We start from the raw sequence: 13,287 nt of genomic DNA, 5'->3' as shown, positions 1-13,287 counted from the left end.
TATGAGGGGTTGGAGAGATAATATTAGGAGTTAGGCACTTTCTTTGCATGTGCTGACCTGGTTTTCTCTATGGCAGCACATATGCTTCCTACCCCCGAAACTCTGCCAGGAATGACCCATGAGAACAAAGTCAGAAGTATGTCCTGAGCACTACCAGATATGATCCCCCAAAATAAAAACCGTATATAAGATTACAACCTTGCCCAAATAAGTGGGGAGGAAAAAAAATTACAGCAGAGCACTAGTCTAATTTTTTGACCTATCCATTCTGCCATCTCCTAATTTTTATTCTCCTGTAAAAACATTCAAGACCTGGGGTGGTGGGGTGGGAGGGTTACTGGGATCCTTGGTGGTGGAGAATGGGCACTGATGGAGGGATGGGTACTCGATCATTGTATAACTGAAACCCAAGCACGAAAGTTTGTAAGTCTAAAAAAATAAAAAAAATTCAAGACCTTTCCTTACTTTCTGTCTCCACATCTCCCTATCACTCCAATATCTCTTGGGCCCAGTTCTATCAAGTGTTTTCCCTACTCACTCTACTCTATGTTTGTCAAGATTATAGGTGAATTCACAGGGCTAAATCAATTACAGATCTTTATCTTAATTAACAGTGTTTGACACAGATGCAATCTCTTCTTCTAGGGACACATTCTTCCTAAAAACACAGCACTCCTTTAATTTGGTTTGCAATTCAAAAGTCACCCTACCCAAGTTTCCTTAGCTAGATCTTTCCTATATTGTCAAACTATAAGTACAAAGGTGTTCTAAAGTTCATAGTCATACTGTTATTATTTCCCGTCAGCATTCAGTATCCTGGTTATTGAGGTTTATGTTTTTATGGCTTTAGATCCCATCAACTGTTTCTTTCTTTTTTTTTTTTTGCTATTTTTGGGGGACCATATGGGATGCTGAGAATCGAACCCAGGTCAGCTGCATGCAAGGCAAACGCCCTACCCACTGTGCTATTGCTCCAGCCCCAACTAATTGTTTCTTTACAAATTATTCACATAATGCAAATCCCCTTCAACTTAAGACTCATCATTAAAAAAAAAAAACCCCTTCCCTCTCAACATCTCCACTTACGATGTAACAAGGATCTCAATCCTTTACATTCCCAAATCTGAAATCTTCCCTTACTCCCTAAATCTAAACTTCCTCTAATCTCCATAAATTTTCCATAAATGCTATTTCCAGTCTTATAGTTTCCAATATTTGCTAAAAACATGGGCCCACTCTAGCTCTCCCTTTCCCTTATCTTTCCATTTCTTCACCATATAGACTCCAGTTTCAACATGTATATGAAACCGAATCACTTCTCCCTCTTGTACTGTAACAATCTGGTTTTTCTGTATTCTTTCTTGGCTTGGAATATCCCAATAACCTGATAACTGGTACACTTGCTCCCTCTCACCTCTCCAAAGCCTACCTATAACAGAGAAACCAAAAGAATTGCCTTAAAGGAGAGTCAAGTCAAGTCACAGATTTGCTCAAAAGTCCTCAAAGTCTATACAGGCACCTGAAAAAAAACCAAAAACCTTATTCTCCCAGTTCCCTGGGTAGCACTGATTCCTTCTCCTGTTTCTCTGCAATCTCATTCTGCTCTGGCTACCTCATCTTCTATCTCACTCTCTCAGTCACTGACTTAGAGTAGGTCACACCCATCCTTCTGCTAAGTTTTAGGCAAAGTAAGATTGAAATTGTTGCTCCATTGACTAGAAAACTGCTATAATGCCATACTTGCAGTGTGAATTCCTCATTACATTATGTCTCTCTAGAGATCCTAACATAAAGACCCATGTACATTCTGTTTCCTAGATCTAAAATTTCATGCCTCTTCATTCTGATTCTATGTCATTCATATCTACTTACCTTTTGGTCATTTGTCTTACTTCTTTTAAAAAGTTATCTCTGACACAAAATCTAAGTCAACGCATTTTGACAGTTTAGTCTTAAAACTGTTCCCCACACATTGTTTGATAGTAACGATCCATTCTGTAGCATTTAAATAATGCTTCCCTCTTATGCGAGATTCTATATCCCATGAGAATACTGAATGGCCTACACTTAATACCTGGCAAATAGTAGATGATAAATCTGGAGAACTGAAAAGATGGAAATACTAAGACTCAATGAGTCACATCCTTGCCATATGCAACTCCAAAGGGTTGAAAGAAACAGTCATTTTTCTCTATCCATTAGTTTGGAATCATACGCTGTAAATAAATATGAATGTCTAACAGTCTCTTAAAATAACAAAGAGAAATAAAGTCCCTCAAAAAAAAGCATTCAAGAAAATAACCACAATCATGCAAGAAAAATATACAACATGCTTTGCGGTAGGCCACATTTCTCCTATATTCCATCCAGGAATTTTTCTTACTGCTTGAAATGCTGTATGTGGTAAAAAGTAGATCTGCTTTTCTGAGGGCCTTGAGACATGCATAAGACAACAAGGATTTATGGTGAGACTCAGGACCATATAATAGTTACACTTCCAGAGGAGCTGGAGGCTAAGATCGAGAGCATGGTAGTCAACCTTATCTATATGCCAAATCCCAACTAAAAGAGTTCCTGTACAGCAACACATGACCTGCTTCCATGAGGGCAATAAGCCATCTGTATTGTTATATATATATATATATTCTGCATGGAGAAGTTAGCATTGTTCATAACTCCTCTCTCAGCAAACAACTAGAAGACACTGATATAGAACTCCCCTGCCACGTGCCTCCTCCCTTGGCTAATTTGAACCTGTGTTCTTTCATGGTAATAGGCCGGAATATGAGAAAATTCATTTATATAAATTTTCTGAGTACTTCTGATGAGTTATCAAATGTGAGTGTAGTCTGAGGAATTATTAAACCTCCAACTAATATCAGAAGTGAAAGTGCTCTCGGGAACTCTTGAACGCTACATAAAAATATCTACACTGGTTTGCATTTGCACTAGAATGGAACCAACAACTCATCTACTGTTTAGATGAATGCTTCTCTACCTCAAAATTACAAGCATTGGAATCATAAAGACTTGCTACTCACTAATTGTATGATCTGCTATCTTTCTAGATTCCCCCAAATCTCAGACTAATACCCACTATGTTTACAATAGCAACTGTATTTCCCTTATAAGATCCGTCCCTTAAATATGCACATGCAAAGTTCAAAGTCTTGCACAAAATAGAGGTAAAAAGGTAAAAGGTAAAGGCCCTCCCGTTGATCGTCGATTTGCTCGAGCGGGCCCAGTAACGTCTCCATTGGAGACTTTGTTGTTACTGTGTCTGGCATATCGAATACTCTCGGTAGCTTGCCGGGCTCTCCGAGAGGGGCGGAGGAATCGAACTCGGGTCGGCCATGTTGGCTGCTTGTAAGGCGAACGCCCTACCCGCTGTGCTATCGCTCCAGCCCAGATCCGGTAAAGAGGTAAAAGGCACTCGATATGTTTTTACTATTTTTGGGCTACTCCAGTTTTCCTTCTCACCTCCTAATCCATAAATGTTAGAATTAGCCAAGTTACTACAGGCAAAGCCACTAGTTATTCACCAAAATTAATTTTCTCATTTTCCTAAAGACACAGCTAGATTTCACGATCCAGCTTTCCTTGCAAGAAGGTATGACCACATTACCAGGAGTAATGTAGTACTCCTTCCCTCTTGGCCTGTTAAACCCTCCATGCTCCTTTCCTTTACTGAGTGAATTGGAAGTCCAACTTTTAAAGGACTCGAGAATCTTCTGATAAAGGTGTAAAAGCAACAGTCACTGGATACATGTGGTACAAAGCCACGCTGTACAGTACCAGGCTGCCATACCCATGAGGATAAATATTTTCTTGCATTGAACCATTACATGTTGGAGCATTTCATTTGTTTATTGTAGCCTAATTTCTCCCATCAAATAAGGCCTCTTCTGTTTACACAGGTTTCTCTGGATTTCCATTCATTGTCTCCACTGATCCCTATATTGAACAGCATGTCTAATGATGGAGTCCTGGTTTCTTCTGCTCTGAACAATAATTCTGACATTCTGTCTTAGATTTTACACTGCTATAAATTAATTTCCAAGATATATTGCTAGATTATACCTGTCTTTTTCTCAAGATGCTTAACAAGTGCCTATTTATAAAATAAAACCCAAACTTAATCTTACTTACTAGACCCTAATCTCTGGAGTGATAGCACAGCGGGTAGGGTGTTTGCCTTGCACATGACCTACCCGGGTTCAATTCCTCCGTCTCTCTCAGAGAGCCCAGCAAGCTACAGAGAATATCCCGCCTGCACAGCAGAGACTAGCAAGCAGTCTGTGGAGTATTCGATATGCCAAAAACAGTAACAACAAGTCTCATAATGGAGATGTTACTGGTGCCCACTTGAGCAAATCGATGAAGAATGGGAGGACAGTGCTACTTGACCCGATGGTCCCCCTGAGCACCACCAGGAGGAATTCCAGAGTGCAGAGCCAGGATTAACTCCTGAGCATCGCCAGGTGCCAGGTGTGGCCCCCAAACAATATATTATTTCATTTCATTTTTTAAAACTCGGCAGCTAGCATATGTGTGTGTGTGTGTGTGTGTATTTTGTGGTGCACCACACTTTGATTAACCGATTCTACCCACCCAGGAACTTCTTTTTCTCTTCTCTACACATCCATGTTAAAATACAATCTCAAATAGTATACAATTCAGAGTATCCATCTGTGCCAAAGAGAAAAAATAGCTCTATCCCACTTCAAAATAAAGGTAACAGCTCTTTGTATGTGTTAGTACTGAAACACATCTCCACAGTTAGTTAGACATTTATGCAAATTGATTTGTGTAGAGAGAGATCTGGTTACATAAGTGTAGAGATCCACTTAGGAAGATTTAAAGATCATATATACCAAGACAATTTTTTGCACTCAAGTCATGGTCATAAGTAAAAGGATAAAGGGGTCACTGACTTAACAATGGAAAATAATGAACTTAAAAACAAATAATTGATACAAAATTTTGAAAATGTTTTCAAGCCAGAGAAAATTATAAATATATATCTTACAAAAATGTCCTTATAAATTCAGAAAGAGAAAAAAAATGACCTGAACTGTCTTAAAAATATTATATGAGTAAAATCAGGCTGGGCACTTTGCCCCTTTGTTATTTAGTAAGTCTGACAGAGGAGCAGGTGGAATGTGGTTGGTGCTAATTGAGGGTCACTGTCTGCATAGTCAGGGCTGATTCTGAAGATTTAGAAGCATGTAAACCATCATGCTATTAATTTTTACACTGGTTACATGTTGAAACAGTAATATATTTTATAATAAAATAATCTCATTCTAATATAGTTGGTTAAACAAAACACAGTGCCCAAGTTCATTGCACCTATTCCATTTCATTTTTTTAAAATACAGCAGCTAGAAATTGTAGGATTATTTTCGGATCATATTTACTTCCACTTGACAACATTGGTTTAGCTGCTTGCCCAGGGGCAGAATTTTAGATTTAGACATTTCTTGGCCACTTGGGAAGTGGTAGGATTCTACGCTTTTCCCCAGCAGCCAAAGTGATTTAAACTGTGCCCAAAGTTCGGCAAAGAAAGGCATAGTGGAGGCGCATGGAATCATGGGAGATTGGTACCATTGTTCCCATGGCTCATGGGGGCCAGGACCTTCACTGACGTACACCCCGTTGGCTTAACTGTTCGAGCAGTGCCTACTGACTTCACCTGTGTTGAAATGGGGATTTGAGCTGGGAGAGCTGCTGAAGCGGGAAGTGCTTTGGGTGATGATGCTCATCCCGAAAGGGGACAGCCAAGACCTGGAGCTCGTGAAGGCAGACAGTGGTCTTGGTGTTGTCTGGAACAAGACTAGAATGAGAACAGGCACACATGTGTGCACATACACACAGCCCTGGCTCTTCCAGATTTCCTATCCCAGGTACCTAAAGAGAAGATGGCCTAGTTTTGCAACCCAGTTTAAACAGATCCCATGTGAGGATTCCGTTTCCCTAATCTTGTCACTCAACATGATGGGCAGCATTTAGCTGCTGTTTCTACATGCCCAGGAGAAAATACTTTCTTTCTTTCTTTCTTTCTTTCTTTCTTTCTTTCTTTCTTTCTTTCTTTCTTTCTCTGTCTCATTCCCCTTTCTTTTCATCCCGTGACTCAGTTTCTCCAGTTGCAAACAGTGATGCGCTTCTGACTGCCTGGCCCCTCCCATCTCCATTCCACCTATAACCCTCACTGGGGACAACACAACACCTGAACCCCAGCCTGGCCCCATCTTACAATCCCCAGGGGATCCCACTTTGGTCCTCGGCTGAAAGAACTCCTTTTTTTCTTAGTAGAGCTTATAAGAAGGGGAAAGGTTTCTGGATTTAGGATCTGCCTTGGTTTGTGTTAAGGTTCTGCTTTCCAGGGCTCTATGATTGGAAGGATTTTCCCAAAGAGGGAGAAAAACACATTTGTTAACAAAGGAAAATGGGCCTAAAACCAACATTCCCTTTAAGAAAGAGCGTGGTCTTTCCAAAATTGTCTTATGGGCTGTTATAGGCAGGGTAAGGGCTAAAAAATATTTATAGGGACCAGAAAGAGAGCACAAGTAGGGTCTGAGCACATGACATAGAGGAAAAAAAAATTAATGAAACAGTAGAGATAGAACATAGACTCACTTCCTGTCTTCTCTCTATAATAGTAAAAACAGGGACAAGAGCTCTAGGTCCTAATGAAGTCTCCACTGGAGGGACAGACACACAAGATTGCCGAACACACGTATCTGTGCAACAGATACACGTCTAAATGTGCTCGCTCACTCCACACTGGAAACTTGGCTCCCAGCCCAGGAGATGAGAATGTTTTTCCTTTTTGAGCACGACTCCCTCCTTTTCTAGCTATTTAGCTTGCTTCCCCCCAAATTGGCCTGGCTGTCACGCATGGCACTGTGTCAGAGGAAGCAGTTTCTACAGACTGTCATCATACAGAAGCAGAAAGGACACCAGTGGAGGCAAGGAGATCAAACGAAGTGTGCTTTAAGACCTCACACAATGCATCACATGCAGGACACTAATAGCACAACTCCATTTCTTTTTTGGACTCATGACCTCCCAGCCTTTCGGGAGCTAGAGATGATGGGAGTGCTGTTGACTCCCACTGAAATGTCCCCTTCTAGCTGATTGAGTAGAAAAGCTATAATCAGTTAGTCTCCGGACATCAACACCACATGGAGACAAGGCCTGGAAGGCTGAGTTGCCTGCTGTAAAGTAGAAGAAACACAACCGGGAGACATTGTTCCTCACTTCAAGGATCCTAAAGTCTCACTGCATACCTAGAATAAAACAGTCAGCCAAAAACACTACTTTTGCTCTTGTGTTTGAAAGAAAAATTTTGATATTAGAAGGCATCAACACAAAAAAAGTCAGTAATATCAATAGAATTCACTGAGTTGAAAAGATAAGCCAGAAAGCAAGAGTGGGGAAGCCCTAGGGAAATGGTCAACAGCTCCCCTGAGCAGAGCCCATTACCCACTGTCCACTATGGACTACAGAGACCAGGACTACTCTTGACCGTTCCCAGAATCTACCTGACCTACACAGGAGAGCTGAGCCCTGGCAGCAAATAGTCATCAAGAAAATGAGATCATGTAGGGCAGAAAATTCTGTAAGTCACCGAAAAAATTTTTGAGTACATCCCAGAGGAGGAGAAGCTTTTGGACTCGGGAACAAACTAAAAACAAGAGAGAAATAGTATACACCATCAAGCAAGGAAATGATACCCTGAAAATGCAGTGCTTGAAGAAAGTCCTAAATTCATGTAACCAAAGCATAAAGCACTGATAGCAATCATACACGTATAGCTCAGACATGCATGTGTCTACAATCCAGGCTTACAGGATCAGAGCGTGGCTATATCTGACCACCACCTCTCACCCACTTCCCCAACCCATTTCCCCAGGAAGACCATTCCTCAGAGTCCAGAAGAAAAGTATATTTAGGAATGACTTCGGGAATCTCCATACAGTAAATTGAAATTTGAAGACTTAGACTCTCATCCCCAATCTGCCCTGACTTGTTTTGTAATGCCTGATGCACCATTAGCCATGCTTGTTTTCTGTCTGGTGAACAGGAAGGTGGATAACATAAATTATGGGGTCTTAGAATTATGTCCTTGAGATGAGCCTTATCTCCCTGTACCAAAGGGACTGTTGTCCCCAGAGTCAAGAGGATGAGTTGAAGGCCACAGTGAAGCTCTCATCCCTGGTTCTATTTTCTTCTGCGAAAGGCATGGCTCTCTACTACACTGAAGGGAAGAAATCTGAGTCTGTCCTTTCTTATTTCATTTTTAACTTCTCATCAGCTTCTTCTCAAAGACTCTTTCAAGGCTCCAAATCCAACCTGCCCAGGGAGATGGAAGGAGGAGGGAGGGAAATGAAGAATATTAAGCTGATAGACCAAGCAAAAGGACTAGTCTTTAAAAAGAACCAAGAAAGCTCTGGTTTAACTCCTTGAGAGGCCAGGACTTAAAAAGTAGGTAGCATCTGTAAAATGAATAAAAATCACGTTCACTAGTGAAGGCTAACCATTTTGAAGTGAAGGCAACTCTTAACAACAGAGTCACGGAGGCGTTTTGTAACAAACTCCTTCATCCTCTCTTCTATATGATGCTAATAAGAGTGTGCAGTATTGCTCACACTGTCTGGCTTCTGTTGGCTGTGAGCAGTACCAATTCCCAATTATTTTTTTTTTCCGCCCAGAATCATAGCTTAAGGCTCCTTCTACAAAAGATCTCGACAGAAGTCCCTGGACAGAATATCTTCTCAAGGTTTTCAGTTTTCGCTCCTTGCTAAACACTCCCAAGGGGTTTCCTGCCACACCACAGATGCAATGTAACCAGGATAGGCTCCCTCCATGGGATGAGGAAGGAATAAAGGCCTCTAAGCAAGAGCCCAGGCTTAGCTGCTATTTTCTCTTCCTCGACTAAGTACTGCAGCCTCCCACCACCAGCCAAAAATACCATTTTGATGAAATATTAGAGTACATACCTCTCTACAGGAATCAGAAAATAATACCTTCCACTCAGGCTTTGGTTCAAGCAGAACTTTTTTAAAAAAAATATTTTCCAATAACTGTTTCCAACATCAAAAATAATAATAATAATAACCATCCTGACTTTCTGGGAGCACTGGTGTCCCTCTCTTCTGTGGATTACCTCCTTTTACATTTGTTTTGTCTTGTTTATTGGGAGTGAGGTAGGGGTTACTCCCTGTGGTGCTCAGGACTTACTCCTGACCTTGTGCTCAGGGATCACTCCTGGTAGTGCTCTGGGGACAGATGCAATGGCAGGGACCAACTTGGGTCAGCTGCAAGCAAGGCAAATGCTTTCATTCCTGTACTCTCTCCACTTCCCAACTGTATTTAAATCATTGTTTTCTCTTGTTTTACCCATCAGATTCAAGCTCCTTAAAGACAGAAGTCCTATCTCCCCCCAACTCATCATGCCAAATTGATAAACCCATCAGTCACTTCATCTCTGAATACGTAATGAGCAGGCTGAGCAGTTGCAAAGTCACACTTCCTGTCAATTTTCAATTTTGATCCTAATGAAACCTGTGATGTCTCCTTCTTTTTTTTTTTTTTTAGTTTATATTCACGGGGTGGGGGAGAAGACCAGCTCAGCTTGGGGGATGAAGAGGAAGAGCGACCTCTCCTTCTTGAGGAGGTGGGGGAGGTGCATGCTTGTTCTCATCCATTTGGAAAACTCAGGCTCACTCTCTCTCCCTCTCCCTTCCTCCCTCTTTCTCTCTCTCTCCCTATCCCTCATCGTATCTTTCATGATACGATGAATCTCTGTGGACTGGAGAGATAGTACAGTGGGTAAGACACTTGCCTTGCAGCTATCTCACCTGGGTTCACTCCCTGAACCCTAAATGAACACTAAACAGAGTCCAGAGTATGAACTGAGCACACTGAATATGGCCCAAAAATCAAAACTGAAAATGAAACAAAAAAAAAAAAACCCCAAAAAACACCCCATGCATCTCCAATAGGGTCCAGCTACTGTAGGTTCAGAGGACTGCTTGTCCACCTTGAAAAAATGGTCCATTCTGGGGAATGGCTGATTCATAACTCTCTCATTATTGATCCACGTATCTCACTCCTTGGCTTTATTCATTTGTTGTGTCCACATTTAATGCTTTTAAATTATGCAAATACTGCTATAAATTCTCTCTGAGTTAAGAGTTTATTATGTAACTATCCAGGAAAAGAACATTTCCCCTGAACATTCAGTGTGTCCTGGGGGCATCTGAGCAGTCTCGTGGTTCCTTTTACTTTCAGAGAGGTTGTATCTTGTGCAAGCCATGCTGTAAAAATTCACAGGTACACCAGTCTCCTGGCTGAAAACTCTCAGTCCCAGCCCTGTTGGAGCCCTGGCAGATACACCCAACACTCCACCACTGCTGCCATGCCAATGGCCTAACTCCACTGTTTCACAACTAATCTCTGCAGAGATGCCAAACTGCCAAACATTCCTGGTATACCGGTTTTCAGACTGAAAACTCTGGGGTCTTCTCAGAGTTGGGGGGAGGGACAGCCTCCTTCACCTTCAGAAGTCCCGCAGCCACCTCCACATCCCACAACTGCCACCACGCAAACTTGTAGCCGAATTACATATCTTGAAGGGCGCAGCCACACTTGTGGCAACAAGCACAGCACCTCCAAAGTCCACAGAACTGACATCCCAGTAGGAGCACCCCAAATTAGGTGGGAAAGAAACAGAGAGGACAACTAGGTGCAATAAACAAAAACAGAAGATCCAACTAACAAAGAACAGCTTAGGAAGAATTAATGACCCCAACTTGAGATGCAAATTTTTCACACATTTTATTTTATGGAAGTATTTTTGATAATCCCATTAGCCAACGGGCTTTGCCAAACAATATACAATAAATTATTTTGTGCCTACTAATGAGGAAGGCTGGGGGGGTGGGGCTGAGAAAATGATAACAATGGTGGAGGGACAGTAGCACTGGTGGTGGAGTTGGTATTGTAATTTAAATGCCTATAACAACTGTACTGTGAACAATTGTCAACCACAGTATTTAAATAAAGGGAGAATTAAAAAAATAGTAATAGAAGTTGCACTTCAATCAAATTGAGCCATTTTCTTCCCTCAGAAACTTCAGAAAGGTAGGCACCATCAGTATGTATTCAGAATATTAAATTAAAATGTTAATAACTGTCTCCTTCAGAGAAATGAAAAAACATTATAATATAAAAGGGCACTAAAGCAGGGCATATGTGCTAAAGTTAAATTAAACATTCCTCTCCCTTTTCTTGCCATGTTCTTTCTTATGGGAGAAGAGCATGGTTTAGCCTCTTGGGCTCAGCTCAACTGAAATAACTAAAACCTCTAAACAAGATTCGTCATCAAAACCAATTGCCAAAATTTCAGACAACTTTCGATATGCCAGACACAGTAACAACAAAGTCTCCAATGGAGACGTTGCTGGGCCCGCTCGAGCAAATCGATGATCAACGGGAGGGCCTCTACTTCCTCTCCCTCCATAATGCTCTTTACATTCCTTTGGGAAGGAGTAAAGCCTCTTTTTCCATACTAAAAGGAGTCTTTGCACAAGAACCTGCCTTATAAAACCTGTCTGTTAAATTGGTTCTACTACATTTAAATTTTTCTTTTTGTTCTAATTAATTATAAAGTTTTATTGATGAAAGATCTAAATAATTGAAGGGATATGCAATATTCAAGGATGAAAAGATCCAATATTATAAGGATAAGTCAATTCCCAAATTGATCTATAGATTCAACATAATATAGACTCTAATATTTAAGAAGTTTAGACTGTAAAGCTTAACGTTAATATTTTCATGATAATCTTCTAGTTACAGTGTTAAAGTTGGCTAATATGTCCAGCCCAAGAGACTCAATCATCTCTAGGTGCAAAAAAAGGAAGTATGACAGGGAGAAGGGAAGGTACAAAGTGCCTGTAATGTAAAGTGATCTTCTGTCAAATAAAAGGAGGGTACCAGCTGTGCATCTCACAGTGATTCAATTTATAAATGGGCGGGGGGGCATTAATAAAGAGAAGGCAGCATGAGCCAAGGAAGTCAAACCTAGGTTCCCCCAAAGGAGAGCGAGAACAAAAGGGAATGCCCTGCCACAGAGGCAGGGTGGGGTGGGGGGGATATGGGGGATGGTGGAGGGATGCTGGGATTATTGGTGGTGGAGAATGGGCACTGGTGGAGGGATGGGTACTCAATCCTTGTGTGACTGGAATGCAAGCACAAAAGTTTGTAACTCTGTAATTGTACCTCACAGTGATCCTCTAATAGTAAAATTAGTTAATTAATTTTTAAAAATAACCTAGGTTCCTTGATGTCGTTGCTGATAAGCTCTACTCTTTGACAAGTGGGCAGACCCAATACAGCATGTGCACAGAGGTGCCTTGGATCTCACCGCTGCCAACCCAAACAATTGTGTTTCAGATGAGTTGTGATGTTTTTATTTTAGTCTTAGCCACATCTAACATCACAGAAAGGAGCTGTGTTCCTAGGTGTGGAAAAATGGAGCCACATTTTAGACGGCTGCAACGCGGTCAGTGAGCTTTCAATCATCCCCGCTCAGAACTATAGAAACCTTGAGAGTGAGACAGACCCGCACACAGTTGAGTCACGTTATGAAGACAAAGCTGACACCTACGCTCCAGTCCAGAGTGGCTCTGGGCTCCTTGGCTGGACCGTTGGCCACAGGAAGGCTGAGGGGGTGTGCCGGAGCCAGGTGCTGCAGTCCTGCCCGGGATATTGCTTTCCTGCAGCAAGAAGACAAAAATAAAAAAAAAATAAAAAATAAAAAAAAACACAAAGAAAAACCAACATCAGAAGATAAGATAGAGTTAAAAATTTCCCATGGAGTTGAAACACTTCATGAGTTCGTTTTCTACACGTAAAAATGTTTGCAAACGTTCTGGAATAAATCTCTCTGCAGCGCATGGCTAAGCTAGAAGGTAGGAGGTATGACTGCCAGGGGGATGGAGAGACTGAGAGGGTTACTTGCAAACCGCATGGCTCCAAGACCAGAAATGAAAACGAAAGGGTCCAATCAAGTAGGAGAAAGTAGAAAGGCAGTTTCTTAGGGGTTGGGTGGTTCCGACACTTGAAAAATTGGGGCTGGGAGGTGTTTCCACATTCTATTTTTACTCTTTTGTTTTGTAGAACTAGGGCTCAAACCCAAGGCCTCATGCATGGTAGGCACGAGCTTTACCACTAAGCTATATGCCCTGGTCCTTTCCTAGATAATTTTTTAAGATT

General features: G+C 41.4%; 1 protein-coding gene across 9 annotated transcripts in view; it reads right to left on the bottom strand.

Moving 5' to 3' along the window:
• Positions 1-13,287, bottom strand: part of DGKI (diacylglycerol kinase iota) — a 512,024-nt gene that overhangs the window by 328,737 nt on the left and 170,000 nt on the right. For all 9 annotated transcript variants that reach the window (XM_056123879.1, XM_056123870.1, XM_056123875.1 and 6 more), the window contains exon 2: positions 12,680-12,788. In XM_056123879.1, coding sequence (XP_055979854.1) covers positions 12,680-12,788 — 109 coding nt within the window. The remainder of the gene's footprint in view (positions 1-12,679; positions 12,789-13,287) is intronic.

Source organism: Sorex fumeus, unplaced genomic scaffold (assembly GCF_029834395.1).
Source record: "Sorex fumeus unplaced genomic scaffold, SorFum_2.1 ptg000048l, whole genome shotgun sequence".
NCBI classification, from domain to species: domain Eukaryota; kingdom Metazoa; phylum Chordata; class Mammalia; order Eulipotyphla; family Soricidae; genus Sorex; species Sorex fumeus.
Note: the sequence above shows the minus strand (reverse complement) of the source record. Positions and strands in the feature narration are given on the sequence as shown.